This window comes from Callithrix jacchus, chromosome 3, assembly GCF_049354715.1.
Source record: "Callithrix jacchus isolate 240 chromosome 3, calJac240_pri, whole genome shotgun sequence".
NCBI classification, from domain to species: Eukaryota; Metazoa; Chordata; class Mammalia; order Primates; family Cebidae; genus Callithrix; species Callithrix jacchus.
This window is the reverse complement of record NC_133504.1, coordinates 115,320,162-115,342,996: the sequence shown is the minus strand read 5'-3', so window position 1 is coordinate 115,342,996 and position 22,835 is coordinate 115,320,162. Positions and strand designations below refer to the sequence as shown.

The window sequence follows — 22,835 nt, the reverse complement described above, 5'->3', positions numbered from 1 at the left end:
TCTGGAGATCCAGCTCCATAACATAAACTCTTGAATGGTAAGATTCAGAGAGCTCCCAGGTAGATGAGCACCGCAAGGTGCTGGGAGGACAATGCGCTCTGAGTGGGCGCGGAGCACTAGGCCCTTCCCCATGTTTTGCCCTATGCTTCTTGTCAATTTGGCTCTTCCTGAGTTGTAGCCTTCATCCAAAACCAGCAAATGTAAGTATTTTTCTGAATTCTGTGAGCTGCTCTAGCAAATTATTGAACTTTAAGCAGGCGGTGTGCAGGAGCCCCCTCGACTTTGTAGCCAAGCTGGACAGAAATGAAGGTTACCTGTGGACCCAGTACTTCTAACTGGCAGTGGAAGTGAGGCAGTTTTGTGGGACCCAGGCTTTAAACCTGTGGAATCTGACACTAACTCCGGGTAGTTAGTGTCAGAATTGAATTGTGGATACCCAATTGGTGTCCGGGAGAATCAGAGAATTGGTTGATGATGTTGGAAAATACCCAACCAATAAAGAAACTTAAGTTCATTTTTAACATAATATCTGACTGGGGTTTCACACGCTTCAATATTAGAGAAGAAATGGTGGTATAAGAGATAAGAAAATCACAATTATGCATAAAAGAATTTTATTTAGTGGCTAGATCCCAATGAATAATGTCAGTCATTGCTTGATTCTGCTAAAATGTGCTATTAGATATATTCTTAAGAAAGTGTACAATTGCATCACCAAAAGCTGTTTAATTTGGATTGTGTAGAATAAAAGAAAACTACATAAATCTTTGTCTTTTGATAAAAATTTTAAAATATAAAAATGAAAAAAAGAAACCCAAAAGCAGTATTCAAAACTAACAAATGTCACCTTGGACTATTTACAGTAAGATGCCTTTTTGACAGGAGAATCTTGTTCTCTGCTTGTTCTTTTCATCACATTTTACTTACAGGGATTCTCACTCCCCCATCTGACCCCTATTCATGACCACGTCCATTCCTGTCTCACGTGAAATAGCCATCTTCCATGCTGTCTCACTCATCTTTGAGTCTCTGACACTCCTTTTTCCTACTCTTAAATAATCAATAATTCTATTCAACAGACATTTCTTGAGCACCTAATATGTGCCAGGCACTGTGCTAGGAGGTGGGGAAAAATACACAGATGAAAAGACATTGACCTGTTCCTCAAGAAGTTCAGATTTTGGTTGAGTTAAAAAATGTTTTTCATATTATATTCCATGAAATCCCAGGCCTCTATGGAGTAAATCTGAGGATTTCTTGAAACAAAGTGCACTCGTGGAGGGTCTGTCCACTTGGCTCACTCCAACACAGTCTGAATTTGGAATTCTGCTCTTCGTCATGAAGCCCAGCCTCAAAAGCCCATACCCATAGTCTGAGTTTTGAACTCTCAGCAGGTGGGAACTGGGAACTGAGGGCTGGCTAGCAGGGGGACCAGCTGTGTCACTCTGATTTTTAGGAAGGGTATTCTTTTAACTGGCTTCTACAAATTCCAAACTTGAAAAGCCCTTAATAAAAAAAAAAAAACATACTAAATTTGAGCAAAAGACACATGAGACATGTATTAACAAAGTCTCCCCAGATTTGGACTTGCAACAAGATGCTCTAAAATGCCTATCTTTGATAAACATCCAGCAGCAGTTCTTGTTACCTCTGCACATCCATATTTCTTTCCACTTTTCTGTGACTATTTTCTTAGCGTCCAACAGAAGCCTGCAGGTGACCTTTGTTTTTTTTCGATCATGGCTGAACCCAAAGCACACTCAGCTCTTGCATTTAGTTTAGATCCCGACCATGAGGCTTAGAGAGAGTCATGGTAGTTACTTGAAGGAAAAAAAAACCATGGAATATAAAAAAATTGTTGATGGCATACTATGGAAGCAAACACTAAACCATACCTTCACTGCCTCCTTCTTGTTCCGAGCCTGGCAGACCACATCCCTCCAAATATTCACATTTGGAAATCATTCTCAGTCACAGTGCATCAGGTCCAAATCATGGTGGTGGGCTCTGCCCTCACAGTCTTTAGCATATTCCTCTCCTGGGATGCATGCAGCCGACCACTGAACAATGATGAAGGGGGCTTCCATGGCAAAGTTCTACCCACCATGCCTTTCCACAGGCCACACAGGGTCACATCTCAATACAATTTCTGTCCTATTTGATGATACACTATCATCTATTCAAGAAAATTAGCGCCAGATTCAGAACTTCCTCGAGAGCTGGTTCCAAGCCCTTTGGACCTGAAGGCAACTTCGGGAGTTGGCATGATTCCCAAGGAACATTTGGCCTGCCCTACTCAGTAGGGTGCTTGAGACATGTGGAGAGAATGGGAAGAGGAGGGAGTGCTGGGAAGGGGACAGAGAAGTGACCATGCACAAGCTTCTTGCTCTGTCGTGCATATATTTTCAGTGTAACAGCGTGTATTTCCACACATAAGGGCTTCTGCATTTTCATTAAAGAAATAACTCGCCCTGAAAAGCTCATTTGGCAAATGTGGCCATGAATGTGTGTGTGTGTGTGTGTGTGTGTGTGTGTGTGTGAAATGAGGCTCTGTGTCAGGTCCCGTGAGTGTGTCCTCCTGGCCCCTCCCCCACTGTCACACTCACCTCACCAGCAAGGAAAAACTGATGGGTTACACCTGGTCAGTCTGATATTCAGAAGCTTCTGACAGGCTTTCTGAGAAGCTTAGGAAATTCTCCTGGTACTCAGAGCAAACAATCTCATAGCGGTAATGCCGGAATTCCACGGCAAAGGTGCCAAAATAAGACAGGAAGCACATGACCAGGCCCCACTGAACCCTTGCTGCGTACATGTGGATGCTTTGGGCCATGAGGATGAAGTCTGGGGAGAAGCAGTCAAGGAAAACACCCTCATCAGGCACATTAAAACTGAAATCTTTCCAGGGCAGAGACAGATTACAGGAAAAGTCTGGCTCTCCTCATCACTAGCAAAACTGGTAGCCTGCTAGAGCTTGTTGAACATGAAAATCAACATGAATAATAACAGTTAACATGACTGAGCTCTTATTTGGTGATAGACATGCTTTTAAGTGCTTTCATGAATAGTATCACTTAATCCTCACAACAATCCTATTGTCTTTGTTTCTCTTTTTTACATGTTCTGTTTGCCCTTAAATACTCTTCTATCCAAATCATTGCCAGTTAGTTTAATAATAAGGAAACTGAGACCAAATGGGTAAGTAACTTGCCTGAGGTCACACAGGTATTAATCGGCTGAGCTGGGCTCAAACAAGCGCTCTAACTCCTGCTCAATGTACTCAATAGCTGTACTCTGTAGCTGCTTAGGAAACTGGGAGGTTACCAAAAGAATTGCGATTCCAAAGTAATTAGTTGGCCAGAAAAATAAAGCTATTTTTTAAAAAATCATGGCATACTATGATTTACACTGCAAATGGCGAGCCGAGATCGGCCACTGCACCCCAGGCTGGGCGACAGAGCCTGACTCCATCTCAAAAAAAAAAAAAGAAGAAATCACTGCAAATGACTGTGAGTTCACAGTTATCGTTATATCTGCAGAAATAATTTTGAACATATCAAATTACTAACTACCTGCATGTAAGCTGTGTTTGGCCCTGCAGTACTAACAATGTCTAGTGGCTGGCCCTTCTGACTCTTCTAATTTTCACTATTGTCTTTTACACAATACCGTATGGACTACCTTCATCTCTAGTATCACGTTTAAACTTGTATGATAAACAGACGAGGCCAGGTGGGGTAGCTGCCTGTAATCCCAGTGCTTTGGGATGCTGAGGTGGGAAGATCACTTGAGCCCAGGAGTTGGAGGCTGCAGTGAGCTATGATTGCACCGCTGCACTCTAGCTAGGGTGAAAACAAAGCTCCATTTTTAAAAAAAGTAAAAGAGGGCCAGGCGCAGTGGCTCACACTTGTAATCCCAGCACTTTGGGAGGCTGAGGCAGGCGGATCACGAGGTCAGGAGTTTGAGACTACCCTGGCCAAATAAGGGAAACCCCGTCTCTACTAAAAATACAAAAAATTAGCCAGGTGTGGTGGCGGGTGCCACAATCTCAGCTACTTGGGAGGCTGAGGAAGAAAAATTACTTGAACCTGAAAGGCAGAGGTTGCAGTGAGCCAAGAATTGTGCTACTGCACTCCAACCCGGGCAACAATGCAGGACTCTGTCTCAAAAAAAAAAGAAAGAGATCAGACTCTTATGCCTGGATATATATGGAGTGTGTGTGTGTGTGTGTGTGTGTGTGTGTGTGTGTTTGTATCTGTATAGACACAACAGAATGAATGGAGGGAGGAGCTGGGAAGGAAAAGGGTGAAACGTTCATAGCCATAGCATGCTTTAGTGAAAAGCCAAGTATCTGAGGAGCTAAATACATTTACTTAGAAAGATTAGAAAGGTCTCCTTAGAATTAGTTCTATCTTCTGAAATTAGACAAGAAATTGGGAAATTTTCAGAGAGCAAGAATGTGAAATTACTTCAGCCAGACTTTGCTCTGCTGACTGGCCTTTAATCCATTCACCTGAGAACCAGAAAAAAAACAAAAGATTCCATGCGTTCAGAAAGAACATGAATCAGAATCATTTGGTGAAAGCTCAAAACTCGGAATAGGCTGGGCACAGTGGCTCATGCCTGTAATCCCAACACTTTGGGAGGCCGAGGAGTGCAGATCACTTGAACCCAGTAGTTCAAGGCCAGCCTGAGCAATATGGCAAAACCACATCTTTACTAAAAATACAAAAATTAGCCGGATGTGATGGTGCATGCCTGTAATCCCAGCTACTCTCGAGGCTGAGATGGGAGGATGGCTTGAACCCGGGAGGCGGAGGTTGCAGTGAGCCAATATCATGCCACTGCACTCCAGCCTAGGTGACAGAGTGAGACACTGTCTTAAAACACACAAACGCGCATGCATGCGTGCGCGTGCAAAAGGCCAGGCACAGTGGCTCACACCTATAATCCCAGCACAATGGGAGGCCGAGGCAGGTGGATCACCTGAGATTGGGAGTTCAAGACCAGCCTGACCAATATAGTGAAACCCTGTCTCTACTAACAATACAAAATTAGCCAGGGGTGGTGGTGTGTGCCTGTAATCCCAGCTATTCAGGAGGCTGAGGCAGGAGAATCACTTGAATGCAGCAGGTGGAGGTTGCAGTGAGCCGAGATTGTACCACTGCACTCCAGCCTGGGCAACAAGAGGTAAACTCCATCTCAAACTGCCTTCCCCCCCGCCCCACACAATATCTCAGAATAATTTAAAGTCTGCACATTCTTCCGAACAAGGGTGCAAAATATTGCCAAAGCAATATTCACTTATTACTTAAATCAATAAAGAAATCGCAAGTATCCCATATTGGGAGAGTCTTGATCTTTATGATCATAAAGTATTTATTAGGTTGCTAGTAAGAAGCAAGTATTTTGGTTTGAACTTAAATACTTAAATGTTCTCTATCTAATGTGACTGTAGAGCTTCAGAAAATCAGCAAAATGGTGGAATGGGAATTTGTGAATGAAGAAGAAATAGTCAAAGTAATCCATTAACTAGAGAATGGGCTCTGAACTGTGTGTTTTCATATTTTATTCTTTCCCCGCCATCTTAGGATCTGCTTCTATTCATATTTTAAAGCTACTTTCTCTTTTTTTTTAAGAAATTGATATACTTTATTTTTTTCTAGCTATTTTTGAACTTTAAATTTATTCATTTTTATTTCAATAGGATTTTGGGGAATAGGTGATGTTTGTTTGCATGAATAGGTTCCTTAGTGATGATTTCTGGGATTTTGGTGCACCCACCACCCAATGTGTACACTGTACCCAATGTGTAGTCTTTTATCCCTCACTCCCCTCTCATCCTTTCCCAAGTCCCCAAAGTCCACTGTGTCATTCTAATGCCCTTGTGTCCTCACAGCTTAGCTCCCACTAACAGAATGGTTGGTTTTCCATTCCTGCTGGGCATGGTGGCTCACACCTGTGATCCCAGCACTTTGGGAGGCTAAGGTGGGCGAATCACGAGGTCAGGATTTCGGGACAAGCCTGGCCAACATGGTGAAACCCCATCTCTACTAAAAGTGCAAAAAGTTAGCTGGGCATAGTGGCACTCACCTGTAATCCCAGCTACTCAGGAGGCTGAGGCAGGAGAATTGCTTGAATCTGGGAGGTGGAGAATGTGGTGAGCTGAGATCGCGACATTGCACTCTAGCTTAGGCAACAAGAGCAAAACTCTGTCTCAAAAAAAAAAAAAAGGATTTTCCATTCCTGACTTACTTCACTCAGAGTAATGGTTTCCAATTCCATCCAGGTTGCTGTGAATGCCGTTATTTCATTCTAAAGTTACTTTCTCTTTTTTTCTTTTTCTTTTATAATTTTTTTTCTTTTCCACCCAAATCTCATCTTGATAAAGCCACTTTCTCTAAGGTGGGGTCCTATAGTGGTTAAAAGTGCAAGAGATGAGCCTGAGTTTAAATCTTGATCCACCACACATTATCTGTGTGATCCTGGGCACATTAAACTTCTGTGTGATTCACTGTTCTTACATGTTAAGTGAAGATAAAAAGAGTCGATACATTTAAAGTACTTAGAATAATGCCTAGCACGCTATATAAGTATTGGCGATTATTATGACTGAAGATGTGTAATTGTGCTTGCTATACAGCCTATCCTTTAGGAACCTTGATTCCCTTCTCTGGTTTCCTGAGAAAGAGGACCTTATTAGAGTTAACACTTCTTTTATTTTTCCTTTTCCTTTTTTTTTGAGCCAGGGCCTCACTGTCACCCAGGCTGGATTACAGTGGCATGATCACAGCTCACTGTAGCCTCAAATTTCTGGGATCTAGTGATTCTCACCCCCAGCCTCCCAAGTATCTTGGACTACAGGTGCACAGCTTGCTAACTTTTTTTTTTAACAAATTTTTATAGAGACCAGGTTTTGCTATCTTGCCCAGGCTGGTCTTGAACTCCTGGGCTTAAGTAATCCTCCTGCCTCAGCCTCCCAAAGTGCTAGGATTACAGGCATGAGCCACAGCACCAGACCTTTATTATTGATTGGTTGATTGATGGTTAGAGACAGGATTGATCTTAGCTTACTGCAGTCTCCAACTCCTGGGCTCAAGTGAGCCCACCTCAGCCTCCCCAGTAGCTGGGATTACAGGTGCTCATGACAACACCCAGCTGATTTTTAGATTTTTTTTTTTCTTTTTGTAGAGACAGGGTCTTGCTTTGTTGTCCAGGTGGATCTTGAGCTCCTGGCTTCAAGCGATCCTCCTTCCTTCGCCTCCCAAAGTGTTGAACGCTTCTGATTACTCCACTCCATGGAATGAGTGACTGATCTGATTGGCGGGATGGGAACTGGAAGGCTTCTATTGGGCCGCACTATTAGCAAGTGACGTCACTGCATTCTACCCTAAGATAGACTCTCTCTGGGATCTGTGAGTGAGGTGTTCTCCTCTGCCTTTCCTTGGTTTCTCTGCTTGTTACTGGGTGTTTAAATTGAATTCCAAGGTGTGAGAGAGGAGACCTGCAGCATTTTCCTTTCAGGTTTACTAGAATAAAGGCTGATTTCTTCACCCATCCCCATCTGACTTTTATTGTCTATTCTCAATTTGTTCAAACTCTGAGGAGAGGAAAATAAATGAACAGCATCCCCAAACCTCAAATATTTGAGGAAAGCTACACATGCAACGTTAATTTAGTGCTTGAATTTGTCTTCCAGAAAAGCTTCATTATTTTCCTGGAAGATATAAATGTATTGGTCCTCTGAAATTTATTTCAGAGCTAATAAATGAAATGAAATAACAGGGCTGTTAATAAAGTCACAGATGAATTTTTTTAAGCTGGAGAAAAAATGACAATTCTCTTTTGGCTATGCAGTCTCTGATTTTCACAAATGAGAACTTTTACATCATTAGTGATAAGGAGAGTGCATGACACCTTCCTCATCTGGAGAGGGCAGACCTTGTTTTGTTTTTATTTCTCCGTCTCCCCTTTGGCATGAAAAATCGGTCTGAGTTTTTGTTTTTATGCCCATTAACCTTTGTTTTGCCTTAAGATTCTGAGATGATCTGGCAGAATATCCTAACCCATTGGGTTCTTCTGCAGAGACAACTTACTTGTTTTCACCTTACTGGCAAAAGAACCTTTTCACATTCAAAGGATATAGAGGACCACACAGAGAGTGATAGATGCTGACAGAATAACCCGTGGAATTCCAACTCTCCGTCCTTCATTCTTGATGTTGACCTTGAGTGTCAGTGCAGCCTGGATCCAGCAGGTCAACGTGCCAAATCCAAAGGTCAAGGAAGTTCCAACATTATGGATTTCTTCATCATTCGTGAGCTTAGGGATGAATGGATAACGACACATGAAGGCCCATTCAGCAAAGAAGACATGTAAGTTGAAGGAATATATGAGGGGAAAATACAGGAAAACAGATATCCCAACAATGGGAAGATAGATTGTACAAAGATTAGCTCTTTGCTCTATTCTCAAATGGTTTGGACTCTGAGAGGATGAAGGAAATAAATAAGTAATACCCCCAACCCTTAAAAATATCTGTTTAGAAAAAGTAAAAGAAAACAGCAGGAGAGTTACAGAAAAAGAAATGTTTCTACAAGTATACACCCCAAACCTTTCCAGGCTAGGAAAATTAGAACAGGGATTTGAACATGGTTTTTGCTGTGTGTGTGTGTGTGTGTGAGACAGGGTCTCACTCTGTCTCCCAGGCTGGAATAGAGTGGCATGATGACGGCTCCCTGGCTCAAAGTGATCCTCTTACTTCAACCTCTCAAGTAGCTGGGACCACAGGTGCATGCCATCATGTATGGCTAATTTTTTTCTTTTGAAGGAAATTTTGCATTACTTTGTTTTTTTATGTACAGAAAACTCAACAGCGTACATTTAATTCAGCTTGGTGGCAAGTTCTTTAGCCTTTGCCTTTTTGAGCTTGGCAATGCGAGCCACAGACTTGGGACCCAAGACAACAGACAATCATATCTGTTGTCGTAATTGGTCCTGATAGCTTCTACCAGCTTAGCCAAAGATCCGTTGTCTTCCGAGTTAACCTCTGTGAAAGTGACAGTGGTGCAGGTCTTCCTGGGGACTAGGCATCCCAGTCTTGCCCTCCCCTTGATAATGCAGTAAGACACCCCCATTTTATGATACAGGGCAGGCAGGAAGACAACCAGCTCGATGGGATCCACGTTGTGTGCAGTCACCACCAGGTGACCTTTTTTATTCTCCACCAAGGTGGTGGCAGCGTTAACTCTTGCTCAAAGGACAGGTGGTCCCTTACTGGGGACGTCCCCTTTGCCGGCAGCTTTCTTAGCCCGGGCCAACAGCCTCTGCTTCTTCTCTTGCTTTGTCTCTAGTCTGTATTTGTGGGTCAGCCAGAGAGGATGGCTCTCTGCCACTGTAACCTGATGTAGCGGGCCAACAAAGTGGGTGTGATCACTTTTGGGCTGGATGTCCTGTCCAATGCCAAAATTCTTAGGCCTTTTCTCAAACCAGGGTTTCACCACTTTCTTGGCCTCCTGCGTTTTCCCGACAGCAGGGGCCGGAGCCACCTTCTTCACTCTGGCCTTCTTTCAGCATCTTGGGTGGCAGGGGGAGAGTGCTATTTATTTATTTATTTATTTATTTATTTATTTATTTTAGAGACGGTGTCTTTCTAGAGTGCTATTTATTTATTATAGAGACGGTGTCTTTCTAGAGTGCTATTTATTTATTATAGAGATGGTGTCTTTCTAGAGTGCTATTTATTTATTATAGAGACGGTGTCTTTCTAGGTTGCCCAGGCTGGTCACAAACTTCTGAGCTCAAGCAGTCCTCCTGCCTTGGCCTCCCAATTTGCTGAGATTACAAGCATGAGCCATCAATCCTGGTCGATATATATTTACTGATAGAGGACAGTCAATTCTAGGCAAGTCAAGATTTAATTGGCATGGACAACTAAAACCTTTTAAGCTATGTTTTTTACTCTTACAAAACTGGCCTATGTAATGTGACTAATTCATTGTTTGTTTTTTTTGAGACGGAGTGATCTGTCGCCCAGGCTGGAGCTGGTGTTACAGGTACATGCATCCACACCCGGCTAATATTTGTATTTTTAGTAGAGACAGAGTTTCAACATGTTGGCCAAGCTGATCTCCACCTCTTGACCTCAATCGATCCACCTGCCTTGGCCTCCCGAAGTGCTGCGATTACAGGCGTGAGCCACCATGGTGCCTGGCTTCATTTTTTTTTTTTTCTGTTTTTGTTTTGTTTTGTTTTATTGTTTTTTAGACAGAGTCTCACTCTGTCACCCAGGCTGGAGTGCAGTAGTGTGATCTTGGCTCACTGCAACCTCAGCCCTCTGAGTTCAAGTGATTCTCATGCCTCAGCCTCCCAAGTACCTGGGATTACAGGCATATGATACCACGCCCAGATACTTTTTGTATTTTAGTAGAGATGGGGTTTTACCATGTTGGTTAGGCTGGTTTTGAACTCCCAACCTCAGATGATCCACCCGCCTAGGCTTCCCAAAGTGCTGGGATTACAGGTGTGAGCCACCATACCTAGCCCTAATTCATTATTAATGGGAATTTTTTTTAGTTTTATTTTCCTATAGTAATAAGAAAAACTGTCACGTATGAGCTTTTGCCACATATAGAGACCCACAGTAGGACAACAGGATTTGAAGATTCATACTCAAGGCTTTTGTAGAGGAAAAAGGTTAAAGGACTCCCATTTAGGTTATTTCCATTAGGGGGTTCAGATGTAAACTTCTCAAATTATTGCCCACTGATATTTTAAAATATATCCATCTCTTGGGCTGGGTGTGGTGGCTCACACCTATAATCCCAGCACTTTGGGAGGCCGAGGCGGGCGAATCACCTGAGGTCAGGAGTTTGAGACCAGCCTAACTGACATGGAGAAATCCCATCTCTACTAAAAAGAAAAAATTAGCTGGGCATGGTGGCGCACGCCTGTAATCCCAGCTACTTGGGAGGCTGAGGTAGGAGAATCGCTTGAACCCAGGAGGCAGAGGTTGTAGTGAGCTGAGATTGCGCCATTGCACTCCAGCCTGGGCAACAAGAGTGAAACTCCATCTCAAATATATATATATCCATCACTTAAAACTCCTTTTGTATTTTCATGTATATATGAATATACACATATGTAAATATATATATATTCAGAATATCGCCATTAGATCATAATTTTTTAGTCAATTGTACTTCACCAAGACTATCCATTTCTCCAAAAAAAGAAAAAACAAAGTCTATCCATGTCTTCATCAAACCTAACATATATGTTTGTGCATATATACACATATATACACATTTGAGATGGGGTTTTGCTCTGTTGCCCAGGCTAGAGTGCAGTGGTACAATAAAAACTCACTGTGTTTTTACATATAGTTTTTTTTTTTTGAGACGGAGTTTCGCTCGTTACCCAGGCTGGAGTGCAACGGCGTGATCTCAGCTCACTACAATCTCTGCCTCCTGGGTTCAGGCAATTCTCTTGCCTCAGCCTCCTGAGTAGCTTGGACTACAGGCATGCACCACCATGCCCAGCTAATTTTTGTATTTTTAGTAGAAATGGGGTTTCACCTTGTTGACCAGGATGGTCTCGCTCTCTTGACCTCGTGATCCACCTGCCTCGGCCTCCCAAAGTGCTGGGATTATAGGTGTGAGCCACCGTGCCCGGTCTACATATAGTTTTTAATTGCACATACAGGAAAGCAAAATCTACTGTTGAAGACATGGCTTTAAGCCACTGTGAAAATATAATTTTTTTGAATTGCTGGTGCTTTCAGATGTCTTGTTGTTTGACACTGTTGTTCATAATGGTGCATCATATCAATATTACTTTTCCTTTACAATTTTTTCTGCTGCTTTTGGCTGTAGGATTTTTACCTCTTTTTTCGAAGAAGCCATGTTTTCTCTCACAGCTCAAAAGATGTATTTTCAAAATTATTTAAAATAACGATACCTGCAAATCAAATTTCGCTTCTAGAAAATTGGTTTCCCATGCTATATAAATCTATTCATTCATTATTTTTAATCTTTTAAGAAAGATAATACAGTTACATAGTTCAAACTTAAAAAAACTATAATGAGGGATAGATTGAAAAGTCTGTCTCCCATCCCATATACTAGCCACCTGGTTTCTCCATAGGAAACCAACTTGTCATTTCTCATGTATTCTGTTATAGTCCAGCAGCAAACGTACTTCATAAGTAGTGTCAGTATTCATGGTCTTGAGTATTTGTGGTTTGCCAAAGCCACCCAATCTTGGGGATTTTTCTAGGACTTTCGTAGAGAACAAAATGTGTTCTTAGTAACTCATCAAAGCCCTGGTCAAGAGAAGCGACAGTGATTGAGCACTTTACAACATGCCTGTACCTCAGTACAGGCTGGCAAGTGGGGGAGACTCCCACCAAAAGTTCAATTAAAATGTCCCATGCCTTATCATTTTGGATCTTACCAGGATAAACTCTCAATAATTCTCCTGGTAATCACTGCCTCAACCAATCTATTCTAACAATGCAGCTTTCTGGTTGCCGAGCTGAATATAGATGGAAGATAGAATGTTAGAGGAATTGGTGAGATTGCCTATTTACAACTCATCAAACAAAAAATACTTATTGGGTCGCTACTATGTGCCAGGGAAAGTCTTTGGGAATAAGTGATCCTGGTTTAATAAATCTGCAGTGCTGAGGGCAGGACAAGAAATGGCCTTAGAAAATCCACTATTATTATTTTTTTTATTTTTATTTTTTCCAATCAGTGTGAGCTTGTAAGGTTGCTCAGGTTAGCCTTGAACTCATGACCTCGCCTTCGCAAGTGCCACGACATCCGGCGGGAGCCACTTTGGACCCCAAATTTTCATTAGAAACATCACTAAATGCACACTAGAATGCTGAGGGTCTTGAATGCCTATGCCATTTGGTATTTCAGTCAACAGATGGAGGGAAGAGTATCAGGATCAGTGTTTGCCCACAAGGAGGAAGTTTCTAGCATCAGTATAAATAGCATAGGTTGGAGGCTGGTAGGGAGGGAGGGAAATCAGTCAACCACTGAAATAGTACAGAGGTTTCCTTGTCTATTTTACAAATAAAGTGATTCTTGTCAAGAGTTGTGTAATGGTATTGGCAAGGAAAATTATGCTAACAGGGCGTAACCTTGGGCTTCTGAATTTCTAGGAAGAGGAGTTAGGGTTAGTATAGCTTTATATAAGTCATAGGTGTTCTAGAGAAATTCTGGGCTTTGAAACTTGGCTTCCACATAAACTCGCTAATCTGAAAAGCATGCTTTCATCCAATAAGGATGTTTGGTATTTAGTCATAGAGAGGCAATGATCCTATTGGTTTTCTAGAAAGGTACATTAGGATCCAATTTGTTATGAAAAAAGTGTAAACCATTTGGAAATCCTTTGTAGAAAATACACAGCTGTTCTAGTAGCTGCTCTTCTCAGTAGCCACACTGTATTTCATAGGCATATTTAACACCCTCACATGTGTAAGAGAAATCAGGAAGACCAGGCTGAGAGACTAGAAGGCTAAACTCTAGAGAACCTGTGCATATTAGAAACCAGTGTTCTCTGTGTGTGTGTGTGTGTGTGTGTGTGTGTGTGTGTGTATGTCTGATCTTATTTATTTGTTACTCAAGAAATCATATTTCTGACTGGATTCAGACTTAGAAATAGAAGCTTGCAGAGAGGAAAGTCTGCATCTCTTTGCAATCTGTTTCTGGTGCTTCTCTTTAGCCTCTTTCGTTCTCTTGGCCAGAAGTTTAGCATACTCTGCAGTCTCTTATTGTTCTTAGTACACTGCTTCTTCAGAGCAATACGCTGTCATTTGTGCTGCAGGACACGGGGAAGAACAACACGCTGAATCTTGGGTGCTTTGGTCCTAGGTTCTCACCTTCTTTGTTTAAGGGCTTTCTTACAACATACTGGCAGACGTCATCTTCTTTAGAGAGATTGAAAAGTTTGTGGATTCTGCTAGCTCTTTCGGGCCCCAAGCAATGAGGCACCATAGTATCAGTCAGTTCAGGAATATCCTTCTCTCCATTTATTTATTTTTTTAAAATAACTAAGTTGAGAACACTCAGATTGGCATCCACAATGCTACCACGAACTGATTTCCCATTTCTTTCTCCAGTTCTCCTTGCTGTAACAGGAATGTCCCTTACTCAGTAGCAGGAGGACATGGCCATGGGTCAAGACACCCTGCTTCATGGGGAAACCTTGTTTGTCGTTCCCACCACTGATTCAGACCACATAACCCTTCCATTCTTTCCCCAGAGTGTCAGCAGCAACTCCTATGGCTACACACTTCTCATAAAAAGTACAAAGTTTGTGTTCATCATCTACTTCAATGAGTTTCTGGCAGCCAGTGGCTGGGAAGGAGATGTTCAGCTTCATGTTGAAGCAGCTGAATGCCTCTGAGGTGCCATGGAAAAGAGCCCTAATTTCCAAAGAAAGGTAATTAGCTTTGATAATCTCACAAGTGAAGGTCTCACCAATGCCAGAGGGAGGTGAAAAAGGCCAAATCAAGTACCTGAAAATTACCAAGTAAGGTCATTCCAAAGGAAGCCAGACACAGCGCCACCAATCCACTAATATTCAGCCACGGGTTTAAAACCTTCGGTTTCAGTTGTATGAAGCGCAGAACAGCTACCACAAGTGCTAGGAATAAAGCAAAGTCTTAAATGAGAGAAATTAAATCACACACCTAGACTGGGAGGCAGAATTTTTTTTTCTGCACTATTTTCTTAGATAAAAGGCAGAATTCTAAAGCCACAATGTGTAAAATCAAACTTTTCACCACAGTACATTTTACATCTCTGGAATGATCCACAATTTTTCAAAGAAACTTTCCATGCAACGCTTGTGATTATTTAGATGTTTTATTATACCCAATCTGGGGACCGCGGAGAGGCAGAGAGGACTCGAGGCAGCAGGGCTGTATGTTATTTGGGCGAGACAAGGATGACAGCCCTGTGAATAGTGTTGTTTTCAGAGTTTACAAAAACAAGGTCAGCACAGGACAGACTGGCTTAGGAGAGCATTGCAGAAGTCCGGCACATAGCAAATAAGGTGGGATAAAGACAGACCGACTCAGTCTTCCTTTAGCTTAGAACAGTGTGGAAAATAATGACAGCGCAGGAAAATAATGGGAAGAAGACAAGGTTACATCTAGACAAAACTGCTGGTGCCAGCACCATCAACCATGCCTGGGCAGAGGAAGAAAGATACTGGAAAGTGTACATGTTCCTTTATTACTGGTTTTCTCTCATCTTCTCTTTGATTCTACTTGGAGATGTTCACTGTCAAACAACAAAGACAGTTAATCCAAATTGGAGCAGTTACAATATTCACACTTATGAAATCTGTATTTTAACATAGCAGATTGGGGGATTTGGTATATACTAAAAATCATATCCAGTATATCAAGAAAACTCAATTCCTGAAAATAATGTTAATTCCTCATTTTAAAAGTCCACTCTATCTTTTGAAGCAAATGGGTATCTGAGAATCTGAAGAGAGAATGAGGGAAGTTACTTAGATTTCAAATCTGACTTCTAATAGTAACCTTGGCATAGTCCATACTCAGGCCCTAATCTAAGGATGACCTTTTATTAATTGCCTAGGGCAAAGATATTTTCATATTTAGACAAAGAGTTGGGAGAGCTTAGTCTACACATGATGAAAAAGCACTTGCAATTAATGTAAATAATATCTACATGTAAGGAAATAAACTAAGATCATTTATTTTGACATTAAGATTCAGTAGGAAAGACAATTAGAAATTCAAGAATTACCCTATTTATTCAGCAATTAAGTTGCTAATTATTGCTAGAGGTTTTACTTTGATTACAGGCCATTATTAGTAGCCATTAATAAAGAAAATCTATCCATAAATTTGCACTTCCCAAGTATGTTGAATTTCATAGTGTCATGCTACGACTTTAAGCTCAATAAGTTGACTTTTAGTTCTAAGTACTTCTGATCAAAGAGGTACTTGATTAACATTTGGATTTTAGAAGCAAAATAGAGATAAAACATGATTTATGAAATCTCAAATTGTTCATCCCTGACATATCTTTTAGTATATGCTTCAGCTAGTACCCATTATTGATCAGAAAATTAATACATTATATCTGAGTTGACAATAGTTTCTCCAACTATTGGTTTGAGGGACCTAGATAGGAGTTATATCCAAAGTCTTTAACAATGACAATAACTACCCTAGAGGATGAAAAATAGGCACAATGTCTTATTAATTTTAGGAACAGGAGGAGGAAGTGGGGAAAAGGAGTAATTCAACACGCAGCACCACAGCACAAAGTGATCATTAGCTAAAGAAGCCATTAGGCCAGGCCCAGTGGCTCACACCTGTAATACTAGCTCTTTGGGAGGCCAAGGAGGGTGGATCACGAAGTCAGGAGTTCGAGACCAGCCTGGCCAACATAGCGAAACCCCGTCTCTACTAAAAATACAAAAAATTAACTGGGTTTGGTGGCAGGCGCCTGTAATCCAAGCTATTCGGGAGGCTGAGGGAGGAGAATTGCTTACACCCAGGAGGCGGAGGCTGTAGTGAGCTGAGATCTTGCCACTGCACTCCAGCCCAGCTGACAGTGCTCTCAAAAAAACAAGAAACAAAAAACAAAACAAAGAGGCCATTAGATTAAGCCTAGAAAGTTCAACATAGGCACCATAGGATATTCTTCTAATGAGTTGTATCGCTGTTAGAACATAATTACAAGACACTAAGACAGCACATTTAATTTTTTTTTTTTTTTTTGATGGAGTCTTACTCTGTGGCCAGGCTGGAGTACAATGGTGCAATTTTGGCTCACTGCAACCTCTGCCTCCCTTGTTTAAGCAATTCTCCTGTCTCAGCCTCCCAAGTAGCTGGGATTACAGGCCCATGCAACCACGCCCGGTTAATTTTTATATTTTTAGTAGAGACAGGGTGTCACCATATTGGTCAGGCTGGTCTTAAACTCCTGACCTCAGGTGATTTGCCTGCCTTGGCTTCCCAAAGTGCTGGAATTACAGGCATGAGCTACCATATCCAGCTAACTTTTTTTTTTTTGAGATGGAGTCTCACTCTGTCGCCAGGCTATAGTGCATGGCACAGCACGATCTTGGCTCACTGCAACCTCCATCTCCTAAGTTCAAGAGATTCTCCTGTCTCAGCCTCCTGAGTAGCTGGGACTACAGGCGCATGCCACCACACTAAGCTAATTTTTTTTTAAAATATATTTCGTAGGGAGGGGACTCAAGATGGCGCTGTGAGAACAACCCAGGATTGGAGCCCGCGTTGAATTCGCAAACGGTGAGTCAGTGCTGCATTTCCAGACTGATCTTTGTTGCCCACAGAACGGGGAAACTCCCAAGTATAAAAAGACACGGGACGCCAGGCAGTAGGTCTGCCTGGCGAAGCCGGCAGCCGGGGCGGCGGCGGCCGGCCCTACCCAGCAATCCCCACAGGGCGCGCTTGTCCGGGTGCCTTGTTGAACCGGCAACCTGAGACCTGAGAGGGCTGGACTTGAGACTGAATGAGACTTGCACAGTAGCCCAGCCCAGGGGATTGCAGAGACAGATCGCTTGGGATACCCAGTGGGACGAACAAAACCGCGATTTCAAACTATCCCGGGCAGACGGTCCGAGACGCTCTGTGGGGGAGGGGCGTCCACCACTACGGAGGCAACCTGCCCCAACTGATATACACGCCCACTGCTGAGGCAGCCAGCCGTTGCCGAGGCAACCCGCCCCAACTGAGATACACGCCCACTGCTGAGGCAGCCAGCCGTTGCCAAGGCAACCCGTCCCTACTGAGATACACGCCCACTGCTGACGCAGCCTGCCGTTGCTGAGGCAACACGCTACAACGAAGAGACTCCGCTGCAGGGCGTGGCGGAGACCACAGCAGAGCCGGCAGGAACAGCGCAAATCACACAACAGCAGGGCGGAGCCTCGGCAGCCAAACAGTGGCTAGTCTGCCTTTGAGCTGGGCAGGACACCTGATCGGACATCCAAAAATAAAGCCCAAACCCCTCAACACAGAGCATTTGAGAAAAAAAAAAGGGTTGTTTAATGAGCTGTGTTGCAGCAGAATCAAACATAGCAGCCTAACAGCCCTGAATAAACAACAGAGTGCACAGCTCAGCAATTAAACCCCTATAAAGTACAAACTGTCTCCTCAAGCAGCTCCCTGACCCCTCTATATCCAAAAGACTGTCATTAGGCAGGCATCATCCTGGGACAAAGAGAGCAGAAAAAGAAACTGGTAGCTTCCCTCGCTGTGCCACGGCTACTAGAGGTGCACCCCAGACAAGCAGGGTCTGGAGCGGACCTCAACAGTCATACAGTGAAGGGGCTAGACTGGTAGAAGGAAAACCAAGCAACAGAAATACTTCATCATCAACATTCTGGGTGTCCACTCAGAGACCCAAACGAAAAGTCAGCAACTACGCAGACGACCAGCGGACAAATCCACAAAGATGGGAAGAAACCAGCGCAAAAAGGAGGAAAACATCCGAAACCAGAACACATCGCCTCCTAGAAAGGACCAAAACTCCTCACCAGCAAGGGAACAAAGCTGGATGGAGAATGACTGTGATGAAATGACGGAATTAGACTTCAGAAGATGGATAATGAGAAACTTTTGTGAGCTAAAAGATCATGTATTAAATCAATGCAAAGAAACTACGAACCTTGAAAAAAGATTTGAAAAAAGATTCGAGGAAATGATAACAAGAATGGATACCTTAGAGAGGAATATGAATGAATTAAAGGAGCTGAAAAACACAATACGAGAACTTTGCGAAGCAAACGCAAGTTTCAATAGCCGAATTGACCAAGCAGAAGAAAGAATATCTGAAGTCGAAGACCAACTCAATGAAATAAAACGAGAAACCAAGATCAGAGAAAAAAGCGCAAAAAGGAATGAACAAAGTCTCCAAGAAATGTGGGACTATGTGAAAAGACCTAACCTACGTTTGATAGGTGTACCAGAAGGGGACGAAGAGAATGAATCCCAGCTGGAAAATACTCTTCAGGACATCATCCAGGAAAATTTCCCCCACCTAGCAAGACAAGCCAACACTCAATTGCAGGAAATACAGAGAACACCACAAAGATATTCCGCAAAAAGAGCAACCCCAAGGCACATAATCGTCAGATTCAACAGGGTTGAAATAAAGGAGAGAATACTAAGGGCAGCCAGAGAGAAAGGTCGGGTCACCCACAAAGGGAAGCCCATCAGACTCACAGCAGATCTCTCGGCAGAAACACTACAAGCCAGAAGAGAGTGGGGGCCAATATTCAACATTCTTAAAGAAAAGAACTTTCAACCCAGAATTTCATATCCAGCCAAACTGAGCTTCAGAAGTGAAGGAAGAATAAAATCCTTTGCGAACAAGCAAGTACTCAGAGATTTTGTCACCACCAGGCCTGCTTTACAAGAGCTCCTAAAAGAGGCACTACACATAGAAAGGATCAATCAGTACCAGCCATTCCAAAATCACACTGAATGCTAAAGAGCTTCAACATAATGAAGAATCTACAACAACTAACAGGCAAAACAGCCACTTAGAATCAAAATGGCAGTATCAAATTCACACATAACAATATTAACCCTAAATGTAAATGGACTAAATGCACCAATCAAAAGACACAGACTGGCAAATTGGATAAAAAGCCAAAACCCATCAGTGTGCTGTATCCAGGAAACCCATCTCACATGCAAGGATACACAAAGGCTCAAAATAAAGGGATGGAGGAAGATTTACCAAGCTAATGGAAAGCAAAAAAAAGCAGGAGTTGCAATTCTCATCTGTGATAAAATAGACTTTAAAGCAACAAAGATCAAAAGAGACAAAGAAGGCCATTACATAATGGTAAAAGGATCGATACAACAAGAAGAGCTAACGATCCTAAACATATATGGACCCAACACAGGAGCACCCAGATACATAAGGCAAGTTCTTAATGACTTACAGAAGGACTTAGACTCCCACACAATAATAGTGGGAGACTTTAACACTCCACTGTCAATACTAGACAGATCAACCAGACAGAAAATCAACAAGGATACCCAGGGCTTGAACTCAGACCTGGAGCAAGCAAACCTGGTGGACATTTACAGAACTCTCCACCCCAAATCCACAGAATACACATTCTTCTCAGCACCACATCACACCTACTCTAAAATTGACCACATAATTGGAAGTAAAGCACTGCTCAACAAATGCAAAACAACTGAAATCATAACAAACAGCCTCTCAGACCATAGTGCAATCAAGTTAGAACTCAGAATTCAGAAACCGACCCAGAACCGCACAGCTTCATGGAAACTGAACAACTGGCTCTTGAATGTTGACTGGGTAAACAACGAAATGAAGGCAGAAATAAAGAAGTTCTTCGAAACCAATGAGAATGAAGACACAACGTGCCAGAACCTCTGGGACACATTTAAAGCAGTCTCTAGAGGAAAGTATATAGCAATAAGTGCCCATATGAGGAGAATGGAGAGATCCAAAATTGACACCCTATCGTCAAAATTGAAAGAGCTAGAGGAGCAAGATCAAAAAAACTCAAAACCCAGCAGAAGACAAGAAATTACTAAGATCAGAGCTGAGCTGAAGGAGATTGAGACACGAAAAACCCTTCAAAAAATCAATAAATCCAAGAGCTGGTTTTTTGAAAAGATCAACAAAATAGACAGACCACTAGCCAGATTGATTAAAAAGAAAAGAGAGAACAACCAAATAGATGCAATAAAAAATGATAAAGGGGAAATCACCACAGATTCCACAGAAATTCAAACCATCATCAGAGAATATTACAAACAACTCTATGCACATAAACTAGTAAACCTGGAAGAAATGGATAAATTCCTGGACTCCTGTGTCCTCCCAAGCCTAAACCAGGAGGAAGCTGAAACTATGAATAGACCAATAACAAGGTCTGAAGTTGAGGCAGCAATTAAGAGCCTACCTCACAAAAAAAGCCCAGGTCCAGATGGGTTCACAGCCGAATTCTACCAGACACACAAGGAGGAGCTGGTACCATTCCTTCTAAAACTATTTCAAACAATCCAAAAAGAGGGAATCCTTCCCAAATCATTTTATGAGACCAACATCATCCTGATACCAAAACCCGGCAGAGACCCAACGAGAAAAGAAAACTTCAGGCCAATATCCATGATGAACATAGATGCAAAAATCTTCAATAAAATATTGGCAAGCCGATTGCAACAGCAAATCAAAAAACTTATTCATCATGATCAAGTAGGATTCATCCCGGGGATGCAAGGCTGGTTCAACATATGCAAGTCTATCAACGTAATTCACCACATAAACAGAACCAAAAACAAAAACCACATGATTATCTCAATTGACGCAGAGAAGGCATTTGACAAAATTCAACAGCCCTTTATGCTAAAAACCCTCAATAAACTCGGTATCGATGGAACGTATCTCAAAGTAATAAAAGCTATTTATGACAAACCAACAGCCAATATCATACTGAATGGGCAAAAACTGGAAGCATTCCCTTTGAAATCTGGTACTAGACAAGGATGCCCTCTCTCACCACTCCTATTCAATATAGTACTGGAAGTTCTAGCCAGAGCAATCAGGCAAGAAAAAGAAATAAAGGGTATTCAAATAGGAAAGGTGGAAGCCAAATTGTCTCTATTTGCAGATGACATGATAGTATACCTAGAAGACCCCATCGCCTCAGCCCAAAAACTCCTGAAACTGATAAACAACTTCAGCAAAGTCTCAGGATATAAAATCAATGTGCAAAAATCACAAGCATTCGTCTACACCAATAACAGACTTAAAGAAAGCCAAATCAAGAGCGAACTGCCATTCGCAATTGCTACAAAAAGAATAAAATACCTTGGAATACAACTCACAAGGAACGTAAGGGACCTCTTCAAGGAGAACTACAAACCACTGCTCAACGAAATCAGAGAGGACACAAACAGATGGAGAAACATTCCATGTTCATGGTTAGGAAGAATTAATATCGTGAAAATGGCTATACTGCCCAAAGTAATTTACAGAATCAACGCTATCCCCATCAAGCTACCATTGACTTTCTTCACAGAACTGGAAAAAACCACCATGAACTTCATATGGAACCAAAAGAGAGCCCGCATAGCCAAGTCAATTCTAAGCAAAAAGAACACAGCGGGGGGCATCACACTACCGGATTTCAAACTATACTACAAGGCTACAGTAATCAAAACAGCATGGTACTGGTACCAAAACAGAGATATAGACCAATGGAACAAAACAGAGGCACCGGAGGCAACACAACATACATACAACTATACAATCTTTGATAAACCTGACAAAAACAAGCAATGGGGCAAGGATTCCATGTTTAACAAATGGTGTTGGGAAAACTGGCTAGCCATGTGCAGAAAGCAGAAACTGGACCCCTTCCTGACACCTTACACTAAAATTAACTCCAGATGGATTAAAGACTTAAACATAAGACCTGGCACCATAAAAACCCTAGAAGGAAATCTAGGCAAAACTATCCAGGACATAGGAGTAGGCAAGGACTTCATGAACAAAACACCAAGAGCATTGGCAACAAAAGCCAAAATAGACAAATGGGACCTAATGAAACTCCACCGCTTCTGCACGGCAAAAGAAACAGTCACTAGAGTGGATCGGCAACCAACAGAATGGGAAAAAATTTTCGCAGTCTACCCATCTGACAAAGGGCTGATATCCAGAATTTACAAACAACTCAAGCAGATTTACAGGAAAAAAACAAACAAGCCCATTCAAAAGTGGGCAAAGGATATGAACAGATACTTTTCGAAAGAAGACATA

General features: G+C 42.2%; 1 protein-coding gene across 2 annotated transcripts in view; it reads right to left on the bottom strand.

Annotated features, from left to right (window-relative positions):
• Positions 1-597: 597 nt before the first annotated feature.
• The window catches only part of TMEM150C (transmembrane protein 150C), a 95,991-nt gene continuing 73,753 nt past the window's right edge, over positions 598-22,835 (bottom strand). For both annotated transcript variants that reach the window (XM_008993085.5, XM_054253210.2), the window contains exons 6-8: positions 14,528-14,655; positions 8,142-8,319; positions 598-2,841 (exon numbers count right to left, since the gene is read on the bottom strand). In XM_008993085.5, coding sequence (XP_008991333.2) covers positions 2,633-2,841; positions 8,142-8,319; positions 14,528-14,655 — 515 coding nt within the window. In that variant the 3' untranslated portion in view covers positions 598-2,632. The remainder of the gene's footprint in view (positions 2,842-8,141; positions 8,320-14,527; positions 14,656-22,835) is intronic.